General features: G+C 38.8%; 2 protein-coding genes across 2 annotated transcripts; both read left to right on the top strand.

The window, feature by feature from the left end:
- Positions 1–1,243: 1,243 nt before the first annotated feature.
- LOC134821101 (homeobox protein ceh-13-like) lies at positions 1,244–2,008 on the top strand. Its single transcript, XM_063831767.1, has one exon. It carries the CDS (start codon positions 1,244–1,246, stop codon positions 2,006–2,008), a length of 765 nt encoding a protein of 254 aa, XP_063687837.1.
- A 15,710-nt stretch (positions 2,009–17,718) lies between these two features.
- On the top strand, positions 17,719–25,821 carry LOC134821169 (benzoate transport protein-like). Its single transcript, XM_063831839.1, has 4 exons — positions 17,719–17,938; positions 21,839–22,009; positions 22,233–22,356; positions 22,559–25,821. The coding sequence occupies exons 2-4, from the start codon at positions 21,847–21,849 to the stop codon at positions 23,574–23,576; spliced, it is 1,305 nt and encodes a 434-aa protein (XP_063687909.1). The 5' UTR covers positions 17,719–17,938; positions 21,839–21,846; the 3' UTR covers positions 23,577–25,821.
- The last annotated feature ends 653 nt before the right edge of the window (positions 25,822–26,474 follow it).

Genomic DNA, 26,474 nt, shown 5'->3' with positions numbered 1-26,474 from the left:
GAGTCATCATCTGGTAGCGAGGTACAAGGATGGAACAGTCGACACTTTATCCCGCAAACAAACTACATCTTAATGATCTACTGCATGAGATACGACCAAAGTTAACTGAAAACACACGCGAATTCGATTAAACGCATTACACATCGTCTGTCCATCAATTAGGTGGGATTTAGGTGGGATATCCCCCATTAAAATCTCGCTAAAGTCTGCAGGTGTCTGAAATAGCAGTTAATTGGTCATGCGTGGCACACAATCAGATAGGTGGCACAAGATCTACTCCGAAAGTGTGGACGGACTGGACAGGAAAGAGCTGACTGTAACTGTTAGTCGTCAAATTGTTGGTGAGTTACGGGCGGGTAAGTAGTTGTCATGGTGACTAGTTAAGCATTGTTCAGCTGTTCTGCGGTACAACACCTCACAAAGTGCTTGTCAATGGTTTTGTCAGCTTCTCTGACACGTCAACTGTTTTGTGGTCAACAGAAAATGATCACTTTTGTGGTGAACAGATAAGAAGCACTGATAATTCGCAGGTTGCGTGGTTTGGATGTGGGTGGTATAGTGGTAATGCACGCTCTTCTTTTACCACAATTGTCATTTTCGGCAATAAAGTCAACAGACACACAGTTTTAGAAGGACGCCGATTAAAATAGATTAGATAAATTAGATATGTTAACTGTTATTGGTTAAATTAGATGGCCCGCCCATTGTCCAAACCGTTAGTTAATCTAGTCTGGATTTTGACTGTACAGTCTCTTGGCAAGACACACAAGCTAAACTATAAAACCATGGGCATTTTATTTATTGGAGGCTTGTGACAGCCAATGTACGCAGCAAATATCACGAACTGGCATTATGGAGAGTACATTATCATTATGAAAATCGCCGGATGGCGTCTCAAAGAGTGGATAGGCATCAAAGCATTAAGAAGATCATGTCTCAAAGGGTGGATTAACCAGATCATTTCACAGTTGTGGAGTACGTTTACCCCACCTATGGGGTGGATTAAGATCACGTCTCAGAGGATCATATCACGGTGTTTACCTACTAAAGTACAAACAGCTCGGATCACATATCATTCCGGTCCCCCACAAGCATCATCATGTGATCCGTTATCAGAGAGCATGTAAGTTGCACCCAACCATGATCTCGAGTCACATCGAACTCTGTATATAATCCTACTCACCCAAAATCTCTTATCATTGTTTACTTGTCTAGCTCAATTACCCCAACTAACGAACTAAATATGTCTAATTTGGATTGTGCAACTCCTATTTTCGTTACACCCATCTTAACGATCCCCTCTTCTCCCCTCACACCTCAGCCTCTAAAGCACAGTATAGAGTCCCTCCTGGCCCCTCACAAGAAGCGGACCCCTGCTCGCCCCTCTGCTCGTTACAGACCCTACTCCCTGACTCCTCCTCCGTCTCCTAACAGGAAGGAGTCCCTCACTCCTCTAGAGCATCAGCTGCTACTCCTGAAGCAGATGCAACAGCAGATACAGTTCTCTGAATACATCTCCTCCCTTCCTACTAACCTGGTTCGTGACCAACCTCACCTAACCAACCTCACTCTCCAACCTCTCAGTTTCTCCACTCCGGTTACTCCCTCAACAAGACCCGTTAGAAAACCTCGCTCTGCTGTCGTAACCCAGCCTTCCTCTACTAAACCGGACTCCACTCCCCACGTGTGTACTGCCACTACCTGCAACTCTCCTTCCTGCCCTCACAGAATCACAACACCCACCTCTCTCTCCCGGAGACAAACCTCCCTCCCCCGGAGACAAACCCAATCAGCTGACCAGATCAGAACACGCACCAACCTGACCTCCGAACAGAAGGGCACTCTACAACTGGTGTTCTCAGAGACTGTGTACCTGACTAAGAGTAGGAGGAGACTGTTGTCGGAGGAGACGGGACTCAAGGAGGAGACTATTTCTGTTTGGTTCCAGAACAGACGCAGGATGGAGAAGAAAAGGAGTGCTAACATACCACGAGCAGATGTCTTGTGATTTTACTGTTGTTTTTTATATGATAATTTAGATTAAAATAATGGTTAATTACCGATAAATACTTTTGCATTTATTTTTATCATAGTTTAATATAAAATAAAATAATTATTTTTATCATAGTTTAATATAAAATAAAATAAATCCTGCTTACCTAGGTGGTGTGTATTTTTGCAGCCACTCCACGATTGAAACAAAGCCCAAACAGATCTCTCGAGTTGCCAAAAGGATCTGCCATGTGATTAGTGTCGACATATGTCTAATTAAACACTATCCCGCAAGTTTATCTAACAATATCCCGAAATAATTATAAAACGGTAATTCGTGATTTGAAAAGACGGAACCATCCCATTAGATTTTCGTTGTATAAGGTATTATCATACCCGGTAATCCTTCTCCTTTTAAAATTATAGTAGATAATTGTTGATTAATCTAAATTCTAAACTCTGTGAGTTAGGAAGAGGGAGGATATATGCGGGAGAATACGGTAAAGAACCACTGTACATAAGTGATACGTATCGATTTGAGATAATCGCCTTCGCCTCACACCCACTTCAGAGTATCGACTGGTAATAACCTCATTTCACCTGGTTACCTGGTTACATTCCCTTATTTCCTGGGTTCAACGTGACAGTTCTTGTTTTACCGACACTAAATTTCCGTTAATAACTCCTTCATCAAACTAAACATTAATAACTGTTGCACGTAGAACCAGTTTTATGACCTGTAAAAATGGGTTCGGACTCATCAGAGAACTAGACTTTCAAGCTATTTCCATGTCGTTAGACCTTATCAAGAACGGCCGTGTTTTATTAACCGTAGATTATAGTAGCCGGATAATGAATCCTGAAGGGTGGTCTAGAAAGTTCGGTCCAAATTTACAGAGTGTTTACCATGTTTTCCAGACTTCTGTTTATTTATGTTTTTTGGAGAATTATCAAGTGGTTATGATTTACTAGTTTTTAAATTTGAATATAGTAACATGTACAATGTGTGACTGAAAAAATGGAGAAATTTACAATTAATTTTTTCAAGCTGAAGTGTGGACAATTATTTTTTAGTCTCTGCTATTAAAAACAAATATGATTATTCACGATTGTTACTATGATTCATATGAGTAATAAGGTAATCAAATCGTTACAAACCTGTTATAATATTAGGATGATGTGGTCGATTAAGTTGCAGTATTTCTGTATTGGTAAGCTTATGGTGTCAGCCAGGCGCTCTGCATGTCAAACAAGTGTGTTGCTATGGTAACAAGTGTGTTGCTATGGTAACAATACTATAAATTAACAAATTATACTCTAACTATATAATGCAACTCAAAAACAATGTAATTTTATCGACTGAGCAAACAAAATAGAAGAGGTATAAAAAGTTAAACGGGCTAGTTATAAGTAGGCACACTAAGCCTCGATTGGTTAATTGAGAGGATAACCCCTCCTGATTGGTCGAGCCGTGTGCACGTGACAACTCGTCGCCTAGACAACAATGATTGGAGTAATTCAATCAGCTGGCAACGAAATACTATTAAAAGTCCAAATTAAAAATATCATGTCACTCACCCAAAAAAACTAACAAAAATTAAACAAAAATATGGAAATGAATTCAAAGGAATGATCCTCACAGGTTAACACCAGACGAACTTATTTCGCAATAGTCGGAGGGTGCTTGATCAAACTAAACATTGTCACGTGATCGATCAAGGGTTGGTGATTAGTAAGGTTAATTGAATTCGTGCGTATTATTACATAGCCGCGATTAATCGAGCAGCTCATGGGAAATCAACGGGTTTCCGGCTAATTTTACATTTGCAGACGGGTACGTTTTATCAGGCGTTTCGATCTATTTCAAGATATATAATCAGAAATTAGGTACGGGTTAATGATAACGTACTATACTTGTCCAGCAGGGTTTGTAAAGCTGCACGACCGTGGACGCCACCAGAATATTTCAAGGAAATGGCGAGAACGAACAAACGAGAATAGAAATGGGAATGAGATGAGTCGTTTATAGCGAGCTGAGTTGCAAGTCACGATATCTTCACTCTTCAACTGGTTGTGACGAGATCTGTACTTGCTGGTGACCTGCTCGTCAACAGTACTGCAGATTGATATACCCGGCCAAAAGCGAGAAACAAAACCTACTTTTAGTGGAAGTTTTCAGGGAAACACTTAGCCTGGTGTAGCGAGGAAATGTTTTGGAAAAACTGCTGAAAATGCAGGATTATGCCTTAACATGTTTTCAGATGGGCTGATTAGTGACTGGCTGTTCCAGCTTCTGATCTGGAAAGGTGGCCGAGCATTGATGATTTGGACAAAGTGAAAGATTTGGACAAAGTGAAACATACTTTTAACAGTTTAACAAGCCGAGCATTAGGCAGCAACCTCATTTTCTCACTTTATTTGCATGCCCGCATTTTTTAATGATCATGCGGTCAGGGGCGGGTTGCTACAAATGTTGCTTGGGTACAGGTTGTTAGGGTGCTGGTTACCAGGTTGCAGGTTGCTAGGGTGCAAGTTGCTAGGGTGCAGGTGGTTAGGGTGCTGGTTACTAGGGTGCAGATTGTTAGGGTGCAGGTTGTTAAGGTGCTGGTTGTTAAGGTGCTGGTTGTTAGGGTGCTGGTTGTTAAGGTGCTGGTTACTAGGGTGCTGGTTACTAGAGTGCTGGTTGCTAGGGTGCTGGTTACTAGGGTGCTGGTTGTTAGGGTGCAGATTGTTAAGGTGCTGGTTACTAGGGTGCAGATTGTTAGGGTGCAGGTTAATAGGGTGCAGGTTGTTAAGGTGCTGGTTACTAGGGTGCTGGTTACTAGGGTGCAGGTTGTTAAGGTGCTGGTTACTAGGGTGCTGGTTGTTAGGGTGCTGGTTGTTAAGGTGCTGGTTACTAGGGTTCAGATTGCTAGGGTGCAGGTTGTTAAGGTGCAGGTTGTTAAGGTGCTCGTTGTTAGGGTGCTCGTTGTTAAGGTGCTGGTTACTAGGGTGCTGGTTGTTAGGGTGCAGGTTGCTAGGGTGCTCGTTGTTAGGGTGCTGGTTGTTAAGGTGCTGGTTACTAGGGTGCAGATTGCTAGGGTGCAGGTTGTTAGGGTGCAGGTTGCTAGGTTCAGGTCTAGCCTCATTAAAATGAATGAATCGAGAAATATGTCCCGATGTGAATAGTGTGTCTCAAAAATTTGGTTGTTCGTGAACTTCACACGTGTGAACTAGACAAATATCTAGATACTTGCCTCCTCACTTAAATCACCGATAAACCTACAGTCTATACTAAAAGTAAGCCTAAAGTTTTAATGGGCTCTTTGTAAGAACCTCCGATGGTTCAGCATATCGGTGTGTATTCAGCATACCAGTATGTGTTCAGTTACCTGTGTGTAATGCCTCTTGGATATTAATTCTTTAGATTATCGGAGTTAATTGACTTCAGCCAACGATAGTTGGTGAACCCACGTCAGTGTCAGGACCAAGATAAAAGTGACAACCAAGATAGCGTTTTGGAGCAATCACAAAGCTGAAGCGAGCGCAGTCAATCATAACTAATCAAGCTAAGTTAAGATAGCGCTCTAATAAGGAACCCCTCACGGTCGTTAAACGGAGTTAGTCAATCGAGAAGTAATCAAGATAACACAATTCTCATTAACGACCTCCTAACGAGGAGGATATAAATATACGGCACAATACTTAGTTGGGGCTCTCTCTCGCTCTCCAGTCCTCACCAACCTGGGTTCTCTCCACAACGGACTCTCTTACGACAGGATGGAATACTACTCTTGGAGGAGCACTGACGACATATCATCGTGAACAGCGGAGATCATCACATATCTAGAGTCCAACCCATCGGAACTCCTTTCCTGTAACTAACTCCTTTCCTATACTGAGGTGAGTACTCCTAGGACGGGCTAATAGGTTACGTGTTAAATATTCTATTGAAGACTATTGTATGTTTACTTCTAATTACCTTGATGTCGGAAGTTCTATTCCGGCCCCCTTAAATAGGCGTATGTTACTAGTCTCTAAACTGAAGTATGTGACTATTGAGTCACCAGCCAGGAAATATCCTGAGCTATAATTGTGATTGAAATTACTAAGTTCCTTCCCGCCACTTGCGGGAATAATGCTCCCGAGTATCCGTGGTTGGGTACCACTATATTAGTGGGACGTTACGAACTCGGGACCCTGGTGGACCTGAAGGAGGACATGATGTAGGTAAGTCGAACTCGTTACTCCGGCTAGCCAGGCATAATCATGTTTCAAGAGTTGTAGGAGCGCTCTTGTGGAGCCTAAAATAAGCACTCCACCCTAGGTTTATCTAAGTACAGTTTGGTCCACCATTGTAGATTACGGTAGTCTTCCACCTGACCGCCGGGTCTTACACTCTTTAAAAGTTTAAATCTTTAAATCGACTATTATTTAATGTAAATATAATTATATCAGTAAAAACTGTTCTAAAAGCCTAAAGAAATACTCGACCCTAACGGACTGTTTGATGAAATTTGTTCGGGTTAATAACTCGACCCCTAGGGCCCTAGGGCCCTACCTTACAACTGGTTGCAACAACTGGTTACAACCCTACCTTACAACTGGTTGCTAGGGTGCCAGTTGCTAGGGTATAGGTTACTAGGGTATAGATTATTATGGTATAGGTTGGTAGGGTACAGGTTGCTAAGAGCAAGTTAACAGTTGGTTGATGATCTGTAAATATATTTTTAGCCTTATTATCAAGGTAACCACGTGACCTACTGCTGCTGGAAGACAAGGCTCCCCAACTTAACGGCCCGCTACCCAGGCTATGCAGGTTGCTAGGTTACAGGTTGCTAAGGTAACCACTTGACCTGCTGCAGCTGGAAGACAAGGCTCCACAACTTAACGGCCCGCTACCCAGGCCCACTTTTACAGATTCAGTGCGCTGAAGATGACATGACCTCAACTTCTCATGTTATAATGTTAAAATAAGGTCTGACCTGCCAATAAAAATGACCTGAAGATAACCTTAATAGTTCAGTTTGTGCTGCTTGTATGGGTTGGAGCTGGCTCAAACACATTATTAGTGACAGGCAGGAAGGGAATTAGGGAAAGGTGGCTCCCAATAATATTCAGTCCGCATCTGCATCCGTCTGGTTTTTAAAATAAATATATCAGGGGGCTCCGAACTGCTACTTCTACTTCTAGCATGTTCTTTTATTCTGGGGACCCCCTTATTACCATAGTCGAAAAGGTTGTAAAATCAAATTTTAAACTAGCTGAACTGATCAAACCCACTCCTTCAGTTTCATAATCACAATCATGGCTAAATTTAGTGATATAAAACTGTTTGCACTTATTTATATTTCTTCTGCAGAATTTCCGTATTTGGATTTTAAAATTGGAAGACATCACTTTTGGTTTAGCTTTGAATGTGGCATGAGATGACGGCATCCTAATTAGTAATTTGGCTATGATGCGATGGCAGCTGGGGTATGAGTGACGGTCCCTTACCTTGGCTCTGATAGCAGCTGGGGTGCGGGTGACGGCCTCAGTTACGGTTACCAGACGAGCTAACTCCTCCTTTGTGGAGCACCTTGTTCCTCGGCCTGTGGTAACAGGTATTCCGTGTCTACTGAGATGGTCGTACTCTTCTACTTCAGCCTCACATTCTGCACAGATCTTCTCTTCTGTAGGAATTATAGTTAGATACCTCCTATGGAAAAGTATTATACTATTCGATGCTCTGGCAACTAAAATTACCAAAGTAGCCACGTGCGCCATACGGCCAGAAAGGCCGTGTACGGGACAGTTATAGGCGGCTAAGACTCACCAAAAGGCCCGTGTACGGGACAGTTATAAGCGGATAGGACTCACCAAAAGGCCCGTGTACGGGGCAGTAAGCATCCGGATTAAATCCTATCAAAGTAGCTACGTGCGCCATACGGCCAGAAAGGCCGTGTACGGGGCAGTTATAAGCGGATAAGACTCACCAAAAGGCCCGTGTACGGGGCAATAAGCATCCGGGCTGATCTGACTAATCTTCCTTCCCTTTTTGCCGGATGTGGGGGACACAAGATGGTAACTAATAGTCTCCTCCCTGCTCCCCTCTCTGCTGCCCCCAGTTACAACAGACCGTCTTGCTCGCGGGCCCGGGGACACGGTCACTGAGCGCCGTGCTGGCGTCTTCTTCCTGGCACAAAGATTATTATTACTTCATTGTTCTGATAATCGTGAACCAGTTTAATGGTTATTTTTGAATGTCGTTTAATAAAAAATGTGAAAAACGATACAGTATTCGTTAAAATCAAATCAAAGTTGAGGTAACCCATAAAAATCCTAATATTGAAGGATAAGAAGTAAGAACAACCGAATAATTTAAAAAATCAGCACCAACCTGATGGAGGGAGTTTTGGGTTCTGCCCAGATCACCTCCTCCGCCTCTTCCACTATCCCGAACTTCACCCGGTGTTTTACCTCTCCTCCTCCGCTCTCCATTTTGGTACTATTCAGCTCTTTGGCTTTGGTAGAGGTAGAGTTGATCACATCCAGTTATCTATATTAGGGATAGAAACATGATTCAACTAGAATAACCAGTGTAGTGATAACGAACAAAAACAAAAATTCTTTGCGAACAAAGAAACTATTAATTTAATGACAAATGGCGGATGGCAGATGACTTTTGGGGTACAGTGGAGAATCAGCTAAAACGTTCAAAGCACCAGCTAAAGTTTAAGCAGCTGTGCTTCCCATAGTTTCAGAACTATAATTTTACTGGGCATGCTTAGTAAGTCAGTAAATGCATTGTTGTTTAATTATTGTTATTTAATCATTCCTAACCTTATTTAATCGTTCCTAACAAGATAAGAAGAGGACAATTCAACAATTCTAATACCGGGTCCCGTGCAGTCAGCGCTACTAAAGTACTATAAAGAAGTTTGTAACTATAACTATTGTAACTACTACTGTGACCACTACTGTAACAACTACAATAACTACTACTACTACTGTCACTATTACTGCAACTGTAGTACGGTAACTATTACTGTAAGTACTACTGTAACTAGTACTGTAACTACTACTGTGACTACTACTGTAAATACTACTGTAACTATTACTGTAACCACAACTGTAACCACAACTGTAACTACTACTGTAACTATTATTACTACTACTGTAACTACTACTGTAACTACTACTGTAACTACTACTGTAACTACTACTGTAACTACTACTGTAACTACTACTGTAAATACTACTGTAACTACTACTGTAACTACTACTGTAACTAATACTGTGACTAATACTGTGACTAAAACTGTAACTACTACTGTACCTACTATTGTAACAATACTACTGTAACTACTACTGTAACAATACTGTAACTACTACTGTGACTACTACTGTAACTACTACTGTGACTACTATTACCACTACTTTAACTAATAATGTAACTACTAACTACTACTGTAACCCCGGTATTTGCTCTTCAAAACAACAAGTTACCTAGTTGACGCGTACTGCAGTGCCAACACAAGATATCATGCCCTAAATCTTGTAACAAAATTGCAATCCATATTCTGCATTGCCCAAATCTAGAATAATGGTCCCCATACTTACAGAGAGAACGATGAGGCGCATATTTTAATCAAAATATTCTTCAGCACAACAAAAGACTCTAACGAACTGACCTTCTTAAAAGGACTGGAGAGATTTGGCTCTTCAATGCTATTGGGGAATCGTTTGAACGATCTGTTTGCGTTGAAATGGTTGTAAGCCAAGCCAGCTATCTTGGGTGCCTCTTTGATAGATGAGAGAAGAATCCAGGGTAGAGGGGATGTTTTGTTCTTTGAGAATCCTTGTGATAGGATTTGGGAAAAAGTATTGTGAGTACAGAACTGAAGAAGTATTGTGAAGAAGACTGTAAAGTTTTAAACTTGTTTAAATTTCCTCCCTGTGATATATTGGTTATGATTTAAGTAATTTTATTAATTTAGTCTAATTTGAAAGTAGAGCCCAATTTAAGAGTCTCAAAGTGATTAATACTAATTGAGTACTGATGTCAAATTTACTGCGAAAAATAAATAAATAAAATTTCTAATCGATAATAGTATGGCTAATATATAATTATAATACAAATATATATTTTTCTATATGCAAAGTGAACACGGGACATTTTAAAAACAGAAGGGCACATAACGCGATTTACATCTACATTCTACATGTAGAGGCAACAATTCCTCACTAGGTTTATAACAAACTAATTTTATCTCAGATTTTGTGAGAATTTTAAAATAAGAAATGCGATTCCTTCCTTTCAGTTTCACAGAGTGTGCTATGGTTTTGTACGGAAATTAAAGGGATTATTTATTTTAATATATTAAAGTATTAATTTATAATAATCATTACTTTTCAACTTATCAGTACATTAGACATTATAACTTTATAACTTACAGGGCGTAGCGGGTAGTCTCCTTACTGACATGATATCAGGGTAGAGTGGGTGCCAGACAAACTAACAAACAAGCTAACAAACAAACAAGTTGCTCGTTACATGGGGGCTCGTACTCTGTATAGCAACTAAAATGTATATCGTAAATCAGTTCACTGTTCTGCCGTATTAACTTTCGGTTCATTCTTTATTATGAACATGAATTGGATGAAAAAATTACTCCACATTTTCGTAAGACCACTTAATCTCCTCATTTCATAAGTTTTAATATAAGAATTTCTGCTTTTTAAAGTGAATAATCGATATCGCAGAAAGACCTCATGATCGTTGTCACATCATATTCTCAATTTCTCTCGAGCAGGATGATGTAAATCTGACGTTTATTTAAAATGCATGATATTTCGCGTGGGATACCAGAATATAACAAAGTTGATTGCTCCCAGCTCCGGTTCAATTCATTAAAACGATAGAGATGAGTTGAATGGGATGATATAATATTGGAGATGAGTTGAATGGGATGATATAACTATATAATAGTGGCAGTGCTCAGGTGTTTCCAACTAAAAAAAGATTTCTAGATATCCGCTGATCGCGAAAACGATATCAAGATGAGGCCGAATGAACATCTAAAGGCAAATTTATTCGATTTAAATTTTAAAATATCTGCTACTCTATCACATGATTTAAACAAGTCAGTAAAACGAAGTCGGTATCGGCAACTGCAGAGTACTGAACATTCGTCTGTGAGTACTGAGTTCATGTACACTGTGACCCCGTGGCCGGCCACGTGTCTGATCCATCTTGTGTATTTCACATTGAAACAGGGTATCACATTTTGAGACAAACGTCGCATTCAAAAAATGACCTGTCGACCAGATATTGTCTAAGTTAAGTGTAACCAGCAGCAGGGCGGCCAGATCAATTAATTTTCAAGAAACGACAACTTCGCAGCGATTAAAAATCAAATTCTTTCTGCAGTACCACGGTATGTGTTGACTGTCGAGTAAAACGTGTGCGGAGACATATTTGCTTAAACATGACGGCCATTTCTTGAACCTGTCCCAATTTCCGTCATGTCACCATCCTATTCAGTCGACATATGTTACGTTCTAGTTATAATATAAAAATAAAAAAGAAACATGAACTTAACAAATACATGTTGTAAGAACCGGATGTCTTATGGAAAACGACCAATACTACAGCGGTACTATACCTGAACATCGCTTATATTAATTAAATGTAGGGTCCCAACGGCTCCCGAAACATGTCTTCGTTAGGCCGGGTATTTGTGCCAATACTTACCTGCACCATGTCCTCCTTCAGGTCTCACCAGGATCTCGCATCCGTAATGTTCCTCTAAAATAGCTCGACAGCCAAATATGACACGGCATTATCCCCGTTACAATACAGAAAGTTAGGTTAACCTTCCAATCACAATTTCATTGACAATTACATCTCAGATGCAACGGCCATGGCTGGTGACACTTTGTCACTGAGTTATATTATCAAGACTATTGAAGTACACAATTAAAGTGGCCGAAATTAAGTTTTCGACTTTAAGGTAAATATTTTAAGCAAAGGATACATACTAAAACGTATAACGAATAATGTAACAAACCCTTAGGAGTGCTCACCCAAGTTATTAGTACGAAATGAGTAGTTTAACAGGAAAGAACGTCTGCATGCTATCTCCTCGATATCAGTGTCCTTGTCGTCCCAGGTTCCATTAGGAACAGCGCCTCGAGACACAAAAACTCTAGTCGAGAAGTGGTTAGTTCTTCTTCATCCTTTTTCACATTCCCAGCTCCACCATTGCAAATCAGGTGTTCTCGGGTTTACTAGAGACACTTCGCTCTTCGGAGCTCTGACCACTCTTATCAGTCCTTCACTTATCGGGGATTAAATGGGTTCATTTCCGTGCGAAGGTATGAGATTACAACAGTAATCAGATTGATCAGATTAACAAGTTACTTTATTCAAGACTAGAGGTGGAAGCTGAGGTCAGATTATTGAACCTCGGACAGTGGACACGTACAAGAAATACACTGGCATCTAGATTCTAGAGATCCGGCGGTTCTTACACATGTACGTTATGGTTTATTTTTCCATTCCACTAAGCTTTATCGAGCAGTTTTCTAAAGACCTCTGCAACATTTCACCGTTCCTTTGCAACATCTCACTGTTCATAGGTCGGGGTTCTTTGTCAACTACTTTCCTCCTGCAGCACTTAAAAACACAAGATGCGATCCCAATCTCAATAAGTTGAAAAACTGTAAAGAAAGAAAAACCAATGAATAAATCAACAGTCCCCCCAAACTCAGCGATAAAGTTGTAAATGCTATAAGATGCTTTCTGTTCCGTCTTTTGGATCCTGATCTCATCGTAATACACATGAGTCGAGCCAGATTCTCCCGAGCATCTTCAAATGTTGGAATGGTCCCACTCTTGAGGAACTTGTTGAAGTATGTCCGGGTAGGCGGGAAGGGGGAGGAGGTTATAACTGCATCCCACTCATGGTACTGACAGGGTTCCGCACACTTCTCTAAGTCCAGCTCTCCTCTCGAAATAATACTCTCAATATATACCTTACAACCGGCCTGTAAAACCAGTCCACATGCGTAGTTGTAGTAGGGTGTATTCATGAAGTTTAGTTTATCCCATTCTTTCAAATCACCAAGTCCGTCTTCAGTGCTGGTGGTCCTTTTGGTGGAGCCTAGACGTTGTTGTTTGGACGAAACATTCGCATTCAACTCAGCTGTTGCAGCTTGTATCACCTGAATAGCTTCATCTAAAATATGAGTTTTATTATTATGAACCATCTTCTCTGCAAAGTACACGGGAATGCACCTACACATCTTTATCATAGTCTCTATCTCCTGCCTCTGCCAACACTCCCTTATATTCTCCGAGGAGTGCTCTCCAGAGTGTTCTCTAAATCTACTTTCTACATTCTTACAAGTCCCGTGAGGGTGTCCCAGCCTCTTTATAGTTTTAGAAGTTAGCTTAACAAAGGTCTCTGTACCTGGTCCTATAACGTACCCTCCCTCATCCATGAACAAAACCTCGTTATGATCCCTGAGAAACAGAACAAATCCATCAGTGGATGTGGTTGGGAGGTAGTCCTTCAGATTGGTGTTCAGATCTATTGTAAAGCCGTTCTTTGAGCCGCCGTGAGCTTGTTTTAAGACTCCGTCATCGTTAATATTCAGACATAGTCCCAGTTCTGTATGAGTTACGGCTTCGGCGGGATCAGAAATGTACTGTCCAACTTTTTGGAAGAAGTAATGGGGTGTCCCTGTTAGCATGTTGGAGACGTCCAGAGAAAAGTTTAGAACCAACGAAGTGACTTCTCTTTCGTATTCAAATAATGGTTGATATTGTTCTAGTCTAGCTGATTCCATGAAATCAGAATTCCGATCGAACTTTTCAAGAAAGTCCATGGCTCGTGTGAAAAGTTCGAGGACTTCAGTTTCATTTTGTGACTCCAACGAGCTCCTGAGTGAAGTGTAGTTGATAAAGTTGGTGCTGCAGATAGTGATAGCAGGAAGTGCTACGCTCTCCACCCACGCAGTTGAGGACAGGTTAAAAGACTCATGTCTGAAGTACGCTCTAAGCAGGCTGTAGACCATGTAGGAGGTACAAATGAAGAGGAACACAACTACAACACCCCAGATCATCCTACAGGCACGAGGTCTGCTCTTCTGACGGAGCACTTGGTAGTAGTCACTCGCTAAGTCTTGGAAACCAAATAAACTTGGTTCTGCTTCAGGTGAGGCTTGTTTTTCTCTTTTGTTCTCTAGAGAAGGAGGCGGTTCCATCCATGGCTCTGTGTTTATGATAACCATACGGTATGTGATAGAACTGAAAGTTTAGTATCAGAACAACAAAAATATCATAAATTGAGCGATTGCAATAAGTTGAAGAAATTAGAATTAAACCAATTGGTCATAAATTTGTTATCTGAAATGAATACTGAATAGTCATGAAAATAGTCATTTTTGAAAAGTTCACTGTGCCATCGATTTTTTGTAAAATACTACGGATTTGGTTGCAATGTAACTAATAAAGTACTTTGGTAACAAAATACTCAATACAAAGCTGATATAATAAATGATTTGTTTACACATCAAACATGCGAACAAAGTCGGAACATTATGGAAATAAATTTGTATAATATCTTTTGCTTGTATATCAACTAAAGCACATACGCAGTACATAGTTTAATACTGTAATAGGTGTTAAACCAACTGTTTCAATTAAAAAATCTTGATCGAAAATGTAAACATTGTGAAACTTACTCGAAACACAGCCATGTCGAAGTTTGAGGCAATCCAGAAAAGAGCGATCAAATGGATCAATGGACAACAGTTTGATCATTATAGTGATATTGAATTCTATGAGAAGCAGAAGGAGCTTAAAATTCTACCCATTAGATCTAAGTTCATCCATAATTCAATTACGCTCTTCTATAAAATAGTAAATGATTTGGTAAGTATATCTCTACCTGAATATATTACTGTTGTTGAAGCTGGAACAATGAGGTACACAAGGAGCACGGCATCAGTCATTGAAGGACTTGACACCAGCACATATACCTGCTCTATTGTACCAAACTGCGATAGTTTCAGAAACAGCTTCTTTTATAGAACAATGCTTCTGTGGAATGCACTGCCAGCCTATGTTAGACAGACTGAGAAAATTTCTATTTTCAAAACAAAGCTAACTGAATTTCTCTGGTCTTCTGACGTATGCTGGCCTGATTAGATGGCCCATCATGGAATATTATTATATATATCTTTTACTTTATGAATGTCATACTCTCTATAATTTGCCCCTCGCACCTGCAGTAGAACGCGCCGTTTTTTCTTTTATGAAACAACCCGAAACAAGCGCGTCACGCAGTACGTGAGTGGCTAGATTGTAGATTGTTTTATTATAATATTATTTAATTATGTTATTTTGTTGTTATGTCGTGTAAGCTTGTGGAGTAGTAGCAAGAAGGTATCGTATACATTTAAATTTTTTCTCTTGATTATTTATTAATGATTTTATGTAGGGTCGGCACCAATGTTATTATGGTCTTACCACCGTGTTTTGGTTCAGCCGAAATAAATTTTACCTTGATGTTTTTACAATTTGTTTCTCACTCCAGCTGAGTCTGGTAGTGTTGAGTATCATGAATATTTTTCTAGCTCTCTTTTTCCATTTTTTTGCTTCACAGGAGATATTGTGGTCTTTTTATTGAATATAACTGTAATACATTGATGTAAAGTTTATTTGAATTTTGAAATAAATAAAAAATTTATAAAATGTGTTAAATGAAATGACATAACTTCTCGATAGTATATAGTCCATGAATAAGCAAATTTACCAAAATTCACTTTAAGAAGAATTATGAAAACTTGCATTTGCAACTCGTATAGTTGCAAGAAAACTTTCTTACACTGGATTTCTCATATTATAATGTGCTAGATTAGCTATCCCCTTTTTTAGAATCAGTATTACTATTCTGTGGACCGTGAGTCAACCACGAGTGAAAATCAACAAAACTGTTAATTGACAACCACTATTGTTTCTAATTGCCCTTGTTGGATAATTGCAGATCAGAGGAGAAATAAGGAATCCAACAGTTGTCAACTTTACACTTCAATAACAATAGACAAATTCCTGAGATACTGCAACAGTTGTCAACTTTACACTTCGATAACAATAGACTTAAAATTTCTATGATAGATTGATAGACCGCATTTCTAATTCTAATCCTTTGTCCTTCAGTGCCAGTTAGCAGCTCTTGATACATTTTTCGTTGTTGTTAAATGTTAATTTCATAAGAGAAGTGTAGATTAAGATATAATTTTTTCGAAAAACATTCAAGACAAAATCTTTTCTACTATCGAAAATTGCCAAAATTGAAATTAACTTTGGATACAAGTTGTACATATTTGTTCAATCATACTTTTTGATATATAATAGCTAATATCACGCAGAGGGATTTTAGAAAAACCGCGTTATAAAAGAAAAAAGATACTTGAATTTTTACCTTTTCATCTATCATTATAAGTAGCGATGATGATCAAGTTTGGGGATGCAGTGGAAACGTAATATCAGCCTGAAGTGATCACACAAAAGTATCATGTGAGCTTGAGGTCTCCTTTTTTCAGGAAGGAACCCATTCTATCATGTTTTATGTATTTTTGGATATAGCTGCACTAGCTGCAGTTCCGATGGCGAATAAAATTGGAGATAAAACCACTTTGCTCTGTTCACAATTCTCATTATGGCTCCATCTTTTTCACCGTATTCTGCGCGTTGGTCCCCAACTACTATAGTTTTCTACTTTCTAGAGCTCTCATAGGATTTGGCTGTGGATTAAACATGACAACAATTGGGGTCTTTGGTGCTAAACATATTTCTTCTAATGACATGAGATTCTACCAACATTTTCTTTCCTCCAAGGCAGCATTGCATTTACTTTCGGATGCGCATGGGCTCCGCTGCTAGGTTGGCTTCTTCTTGAAAGTGAAACGGCGGGAGTTTGTCCTCTTAACATCCATTCCTTTGTTCATGCCACCAATGAAATCGGTCGCTCGCTTTTCCCATTTATTCACGGCTTACGAATTGTAATAAAGTTTCAATTAATTATATCCATGACATGCTGTAAAATTTCTTGCTTTCGGGTCGATACTTAGTATTTCGGGATAAGGGTGATAGTTAGTGTCCAATTTGAATTAGCTGATGTTTATTGAATCTTTATTGTCGAGTACTGCAGCTGCCTTCGGGTAGTTCTTCTTAATCTATTACAATTGTAAATAGTATTTTGCGCAATATTCATTTACAATTGTAATAGATTAAGAACTTACATACGAATATTAAACACTGTACACATATATTTTGGACAAGGGGGAATGTTGAGACAAGATCAAGATCCAAAAAAGTTTTTGTTTAGCTAGCTCTCTTTTAGTTTTATTATATATATATATTTGGATGGCGGTAGATGAGTACACTACTCTCACAAGCATCTCGAGTCTCTCAGTGATCCTGCCTCCACACCACACTCAGTCTGGACTCCCTTCCGGCCGACCGAACTATTTTCCTAATATCTCCTAATATAACTTTGATCGAACAGGCCTAAATTCATGATGCACTATAAACTTGATTTGCGACAGAAATTTTATACAATTTATCTGCTTACATGTAATTTCAAACTCTTATCAGTTACCATGTCTTGTATCTAGTTTTTATCAGCAGATTTATAAATCTGCTGTTCATTTGTAGTTATTACCTTGCTAGTTATGAGTAAATTTTTGCCTTCCATCAATTGAGTGCAGCTTTCAGTTTCAAAATTTTCAGTTTATTCAGATTTTTCGTTTTCAATATTGCAAATTTTTAATAAATCATGTTCAGATTATGGTGATAATGGATGTAAAGGTACTTCAACCGAATTAACAATCCAACCGTGTGTATGACGTGTCCCAGTAGCCAATCATAATATATATATATATGTTATAGATCGAGCTGCTCCAGTAACTGGTAAGTGGTAGCCAATTTTGCAGTTTGCTTTTCGGTTTCGTCTTTTGGCACTTGGACCATACTTCAGCAAATAATTTATATTTGGTGAAAAAGTTGGCATTTTTAAAACTAAAAGTTATACTTTTAGTTTCTTTTTGATAGTTTTGGTGTTACGTCATAAAAATGTTTGACCCTAATCATAGTTATGGGGCCACATCGATATGCCCATAATAATAATAATAATGTGAGCATGTCGATATTTTCTTATCGTACACAATTAACAGTACCAAGTGCACAAACTTGATGTATCGGCGCCGATCACTGATAGCGATGGTGCGGGAAAGTGCGGTATTACTATTAGGTCAATAGTGCGATTCCGTACCCACTGCACTTAAAGTTGAACGCGGTGCCACTGCTTTCCTCGAATCCAGAAACGAAACACATGGGGACTGTAGTGCAAAGAAACTGCTGCTAACTGCTGCTAACTGCCGCTAACTGCTGTTAACTGCTGCTAACTGCTGCTAACTGCTGCTAACTGCTGCTAACTGCTGCTAACTGCTGCTAACTGCTGCTAACTGCTGCTAACTGCTGCTAACTGCTGCTAACTGCTGCTAACTGCTGCTAACTGCTGCTAACTGCTGCTAACTGCTGCTAACTGCTGCTAACTGCTGCTAACTGCTGCTAACTGCTGCTACCTGCTGCTAACTGCTGCTAACTGCTGCTAACTGCTGCTAACTGCTGCAAATGGCGCGCGCGCAGTTAGCAGCAGTTAGCAGTCAGCAGCAGTTGGCAGCAGTTAGCAGCAGTTAGCAGCAGTTAGCAGCAGTTAGCAGCAGTTAGCATGGCAGCAGTTAGCAGCTGTTAGCAGCTGTTAGCAGCAGTTAGCAGCAGTTTCTTTGCACTATAGTCCCCCTGTGGGAAGCCCTATTTTTGGTAAATATAAAAAACCAACACTCAATGACAAAAAAGAGTGGAAGAATTTAACACAGTTTTTAATTGAGTGACGTGTAAATAATAGTATTATCGGATAAATTTGACTTTTCTACCGTCCATTTATTTTTTATCTCCTTTACATAATTCTAATCACAGTGCTGGCAAGCACGACCGTTGCATTTATTGTGGGTATACTATGTTCCCATTTACTATTATACCCCCTTTACTATTATACCCCCTTTGGTACATGTTACAAGCCTCTTTTGTGCACGCGAAGCGTGCACTCCGGCCGGAGGCGGCGGCCGAAGGCCGCCGCCTCCGGCAGGAGTTTTCCAGGCATTAAGACTCATCGGAAGTCGTCCAGCAGATTTATTTTTAGTTCAAAACATTCTAATTTGATGTCAAAGATGACAGGAATAAAAAATAGTTATGTTGAGATTTTTAAGAAATTTGCATAAAATACTCGCCAGCACTGTTATACGAAATTCGGTAAAAAACCCAAAATCGCCATATTCAGGTGCCTTAAAAACCATGTTAAAATTAAGTTAGAGATCTGAAATTTTTCAGGGCATCTAGACGTTGACCAAATCGACTGCAAAAAAAGTTTCAGGTTTCAGGAGCATCGGGAAATGGGTTTTCTAGAACCCCTGTTTTACGATAGATTGTCGTGATATATACATACATATATACAAAATGAAACGACCGGTTGAGTCAGACAAATGTTTCAATCATGATACAAAACCATGATATCATCAGTGACAACTGAGGTATAGGAACTTTTAGTATCGGCTTGCCGATTGAGCACTGTAAGCAGACGACGCCACCCACAATTACATACATATATATTCAGGGATAGACGCTTTGCCAGTCAATTGTAGCCTGTATTTAATTTTCCATAGATTCAAAAGTATAAAAGATACAGCCATTTCCGACCACAGGTCTTGCAAATAATTGTTTACACTTTAGTTTACATTGTATAAAAAAATGATTTGACGTCATAAACACCCCTTGATGACGTCATCAAGTTAACCGTTTTTAAAACTTGATTTTTGACAAAGTAATAACTTTTAAAATTAATTTTAAACCATTAAAGAGTAATTTTATTCAAAATCTGAGGAAATTTTCGTCTTAGATAATTGTTCAAGCATTCTGAAAATTTACCGGAAAGTTTTTCTAGCTTGCTCCTTCATAAAGATATTCGTCATTGAAGTTTGTGCTTTTTTGAAGAATTATTTTATAAAAACGTCAATTTTGCGATTTAGTATTCTCTGGTGTTGGGCCATGCCTTGGGTTGTGAAGCTCAGTTCTGCTTTCTATAGGTATAAATTGTGCATTAGGCTAGTTTTAAAGTTGAAAATCGAAAAGTTGCACACGTGGGGACACGCCCAAATTGATAGAAAATTGCTAAAATCACTGAAAATTGCTGTTTTCGTCATTTTCTGTCAACTTTAGAGTGCCGTTGTGATTACAGTTCTTCTTGAAATACTTTGAAACTTTGCATGCTTATCAAACTATATATAAAACAATTACATGCAAAACTTTACGGCGATTCAATATTGGATGCGCACGCAACGTCCGCTCAAAGTTTGCACGTGCGAAAGGTGAGAATTTTGCTCATTCGTGATTTCCAACAAATTCTGCTTTGCCACGACAGTTTAATGTCATTATATATGAATTTAATGCCAACTTGAATAAGTATTAAGTGGCATATTCAGTCAGTGATCGACCGATATGCTTACCTAAACACAAGGAAATGTTTTTAAAGGAAAAATTTCGAAATCGTTGAAACTTCCTCCTTATTAATGAAGATATCAGTTTATATTTCGACTTTATAAAGTACCCTGACATTATAATTAAAAAGAGATGATATTTGACCAAAACCCATAATCATGGGTAGAGTGGACCGCTGCCAGTGTCTCTCATTCCCAAACAAAAGGAAATGATATTAATTTGATTGACCGTTCTCAAATGCAAAATGATACCGAGAATGAAATCGGTCGCTCGCTTTTCCCATTCATTTATAATTGTAATAGATTAAGAAGAACTACCCAAAGGCAGCTGTACTCGGCAATGAAGATTCAATAAACTTCAGCTTGTTCAATAAGTAATAACTACCACCCTTGTCCCTTACCCCGAAATACTAGGTATCGACCCGAACGCAACCCAAAGAGATTTTTACAGCATCTGATTGATGTAATAAATCGAAACTTATTTATACAATTCGTAAGCCGTGAATGAATGGGAAAAGCGAGCGACCGATTTCATTCTCGGTATCATTTTGCATTTGAGAACGGTCAATCAAATTAATATCATTTCCTTTTGTTTTGGGAATGAGAGACACTGGCAGCGGTCCACTCTACCCATGATTATGGGTTTTGGTCAATTTCAGAGTATGACGTATAAACCTGAGCCTATTTTAGGGCGTACGAAATAATTTACCGGTATTTGTCGAGCTGAACATCCTGCACCCTTTGAACATTCTCGATTTACTTAAATCTCAAAGTCAAAAATGTCGAGCTGGAGGCCAGTCTTACAGGTTCTATTTCAAAACTCTAGTTATACAGTCAAAGTTCTCTTGTCGAACTTTAGTACGTGTCGAACCTGAGTCCAGGTAGCGCACTTTTATAGTTCGACAGATTCTAACCTTAGGGTATGTCGGACTACAGTACGTTTTGAAATAGAGTGCATGTCGATCTGTTCTTATTGTTCACAGTATCTGATAGAACGGATATTAGCCGATGGTGTTTTTTCGAGGAGAGCCGCTTAGACATGGGCACCTTAAAACATTTAGTTATATTTTAATCAATATCTTTGTCGGGGTAGTATAAGAACTGTGTTTCCGTTCGTTTCGTTTCGAATATTTTCAAAATTCAAAATAACCATTTTGATATATGTATGTGAATTTTCGCGTTAGAAACTTGCTGCTTGCATATTAGAATTCTGACCTTAATTCGGTTGAAAATTAGATTTCTCAATTATATTTCATAGTTGCTAAGATGGCGGACTCTGAAGATCTACAAATACAACCTGGAGAGATATCGTACAAAGAGGAGACACCTCTGATCGAACAACAGCAGTCTTGGACAAGAATGGACAAGCTCCTTTTGGTATTTTCCATAGTTATGAATCTGGGAGATGGTGTGGAAATGTATTTACCTGGTTAGTAAAATGCGTCGTACTATTTCAAATGTAATTTTGACGAACCTAACTTCAGTACTCACGAAAATATAAAAATAAATTTGTGGGCACCAAACAAGCTTTGCGGGGTTGGTGACATTGAACTTTACGCCATTTATGGAGGCCGATTTCCGTGATAAATGGTGAAATTAAGTAATAATAACATCATTCGAAAAGACAACCATACCACCCGTTAAAACCTCAGGAGTGATAGCACAGCAAGTTTCGTGTGACATTGAACTGTCTCCATTACTGGAAGGTATACTTCAGTGTATACAGTATTTCACCTTAGCTGTAGCTACTGTTACGTCGGGGCTGTTAGCTGACAGGTAGGTTAAATTTACTGGCTTTTCCCCACTTCATTTTTGACCAGATTAAGCTGGTGAAAAATGAACAGTTTCTAATTTTTAATTTCTAGAAACTTTTAAGTGTTGAATCCTCTTGTACGCAGCAACTTAACGAAACAAATATAATATATTACCTCCAAAATATTATCATATTAGGATAATTCAGAGTTCCATTTTGTTTCAGGTTTGGAACGCGAGAGTTAACCCTGTTTTCTCTTTATCTGAGTGTTATCAGTACAGTGGTCTGCGCTGTAGTGGCTGATTATGCAACGCTCCTCCTTTCTAGAGCCCTCATAGGGTTTTGTGTTGGGCTCAACTTATGGATTCACAATGTTATAGTTACTGAGTTGGCCTCAAGTAAGGAGGTTTTAAGTAATATATCGTTGATAGGGTCCACCATGTACACATTTGGGGGAGTCTGGGTACCAGTATTGGGATCCATACTGTTAGATGTGGTAGAATGGAGGGTATTCATACTTCTCACATCATTACCTTTCTTCCTGCCACCAATTTTTATGCTTCATTTCTGTCTTGCAGATACAGCAGGTTCACAAATGCAAGACAAACAGAATGAAGCAACGCAAGTTGAAACAGTGGCCGTGCCAAACCTTGTTACCAGACTCACTAAACTTTGTTTTTATCGTGCAGTGCTCATGTTTCAAGGCTGGCTCACCATTCTCCTTGTTCCAGCCATGATTCAGCTGATCAATATCAGAAAAGCGGGACTGAAAAGTGACTGCCATGAGACTGCAACTCAAGGTACAGAACTTTTTATATTGGCTCTTGTCACATTTGCAGCTATACCTGGAAAATTGTTTGGCGGTTTCCTCCAGAAAAGAGTGTCTTTTCGCAAATCGCAGGTAGCAGTTGGCATCCTCAATGTGGGCATTTTTGCAGCGATGCTTATACAGGAAAACTTAGTGGTAGTTGCTGTGACTAACTTTATCGTTAAGTTCTTGTATGGCATCAGCTCCATGGCTACCTATTACATTCTCATCGATAAAGAGTTCTTCGGAGAGACAAAATATGCATCGGCCTCCGGTATTGCGTATGGTATGGGCCTGGCGGGAGGAGTAGCTGGGACGGCCACAGTCGCTTTTGCACCAACATTACATGTTACAATCACTGCATTAGTCCTTAGTGCACTACAGATTCTGTTAGCGATTTCCATGACAGAGGTTGAAAAAAGGATAACATCATAAATTTAGTCGACCTCTCGGGATGAAATTGAAACATACGAAGGATATGGTACGAAATCAACCGTCACTTTGTGTTACCTATCGAGTCCTCCTCCTTGAATTCCACATCAATACTACTATACTAATTATGCCGGTTGGATTGATTGCCCTGGATTGTTACAGAACAACGTCAATTATATCTCTTGAGATAATGCAACAGTTGTCAACTTTACACTTCAATAACAATAGACTTACAATTTCTATGATAGACTGCATTTCTAATTATAATCCTTTGTCCTTCAGTGCCAGTTAGCAGTTCTTGATACATTTTTCGTTGTTGTTAAATGTTAATTTCATAAGAGAAGTGCAGATTAAGATATAATTTTTTCGAAAAATATTCAAGGCAAAATCTTTTCTACTATCAAATAAACTTCGGATACAAGTTGTACATTGTACAATCATACTTTTTAATATATAATAGCTAATATCACGCAGAGGGATCTTAGAAAAACTGCGTTATAAAATAAAAAGATACTTGACTTTTCAAACATTGTCCCAACTGAACCTTTTTATCTGTCATTAGCATGCATTTGTACCGGCCACAGTTTGTAGGCAGTGCAAGGCATGCTCTTACCCATATCAACAGTTATCACTTTTCAATAACTTTTCTGATCCATCTGCAGACCTGATTTTAACAGTTTCTACTCATTCTTAGTTAAGTATAATTCGTATTAATTGGTTCTTTGAGCTACTCCAATTTCCAATGGTGCCTTAAGCTAGCATGTTTCGATTACTTATAGTACTACTATCGTAAGCCTGGAGTGCCACGTACACGTCAGTTCTCATCATGGTATTGGTAGATATTTGATTTTACTGTACTATATAAGTCACTACCATTATCAGTATCAGAGTCATCAGGCTATTGCTGAAGTGCCACGTAGGTGATTGCCCGGAAGGTTTGGAGATATGATCTTCTCATCAGTCTGTCCTTCACGGGGGTTTGTTTGCTTGTTGTTTGCTTGTTGTTTGCTTGATATTATTATGGAAAATGCTATACTCGGTGCGACTTCGACAAACTAATTTGTTTTTAATACTTTACTTTAGAGCAGACCATTTTTTTATCTACTGTAAATCAAAATAATCAACTAGCGGATTGATTGCTGTATCTGTGATAACATTATGTTTAATTTTAACAAATAAGACAGATATAATACGTAAATGCAAATGCTAAAAGCATTAAAGTTTAGAAAAAATAGTATAGTGTAGTAATAGTTAATACGGAATCGTTTTAAATTCATTTTAAAATTGTAAGCTATGATTACAGAAATCAACTTATTGTGCCCATTGATCAAGATAACAATGAATAATTGTCTCTATCCTCGTACCCTCCACCATCAGGTATCACGTGATCATGTGTTTACGCGTACTGCGGTCGCTCGCTACTGCAAGTTAGACCAAGTATCACGTCATCATCAGAGGCATCAGCACTTAGCACCCAGTTAGCAGGCACCGCAACTTTTAGCGCAATTTTCCAAAAGATATGCTGATCTTGAGTTTCCGTTACAGTTCCCCTTAAACATTGTTAAAAAAATTTTACATTGTCCAGGCACCACAGCCTCCAAGGTATCAGTACATGGTGATTGAGCTGAAAAGTTGTAATATTAAATACGCGTTAATTAAAGATTAATTAAGGATTAAATGAGTGCATCTCCCACCAGTTGTAGTTGGGCTCAATGGATTATCTGAATTTCTTATAAACTCTAGTCTCACATTAAATACATCCAGAACAATCCTATTCCCTATCAAAACGATACACTAAATGCAGCAAAAGCTGAAATTGGGTTACATTGTAAATGGGTAATGTTTAAAAAATGTAAAGTGTAAACATACCAATGTAATGTCGATATCATGTATTATTTATAAATAAGTCGATGGAAATTTGGTATTCACAAATTAAATCAGATTAAAAAAACCACCATTTTGTTAACCATAAGATCCAGCCACGAGTAGAAATACTGCCACAATCTTCATCATCATCATCATAGCTCCTTGATATCTGTATTGCGATTGCTATATTGATTTCATGAGTATTATATAAAATATGAAAGAAAGGTGGTATCGATATGATAATACAGATCGTGGATACACCGGTTAAGAAATTGTTAACATAATCTTAAACAGTATTGAGTATTGCTCTATAATGAACTGTGGCCAGAAATGTTTGTTGATAAAACAATTAAACTATGGAGAACGACCTCAGTATCAATACAAATTATAAAAAATAACGAAAATTGAATAAAATAAAAGAAAACTCAGTATCAATACAAATTATTAAAAAAAACAAAAACAAAATAAAATAAAAGAAGGAGCGTATGTGATCTGGGGACTGGGTACACACATGATGATATTTCGAGGTTCAAGGAGAACTGAATGTTAGTGAACTGGAGCAGCTCTATGAAAGGGACAGCTGAACTTATAGTCTATAGTCTCAACAAGGAGAACTGAATGTTAGTGAACTGGAGCAGCTCTATGAAAGGGACAGCTGAACTTATTGTGTTATAGTTTCAGCATTCCTTCCTCAACATTCCTTGATTGGAGAGAGTTCATACTTTCATACGACAATGTTATGCGTGTTTTCAAATATAATAGGCGGGTTTATACTTTTGCATTTCAACTGCGATAGTGAAGTCCCGGGCCTTAGGCACGGGTTACATAATAATACTACGATTTTATATAAATTATTATTTCAAAACCATATTTATAGCATCCGTAACACTAATATTAATTTAACTGAACAGTTAAACTGCCTGTCAGTGTCGAGACAAATTGTGTACTTGCAAATTCCGTGTGTAACTGTTCCAATTAAATCTATTCTTCTATAGTCACTCTACTCACTTGAGCTGAGAACACAAACATACCTTC

This window comes from Bolinopsis microptera, chromosome 9 (genome assembly GCF_026151205.1).
Source record: "Bolinopsis microptera isolate Bmic1 chromosome 9, MBARI_Bmic_1.0, whole genome shotgun sequence".
Lineage (NCBI taxonomy): Eukaryota > Metazoa > Ctenophora > Tentaculata > Lobata > Bolinopsidae > Bolinopsis > Bolinopsis microptera.
Note: the sequence above shows the minus strand (reverse complement) of the source record. Positions and strands in the feature narration are given on the sequence as shown.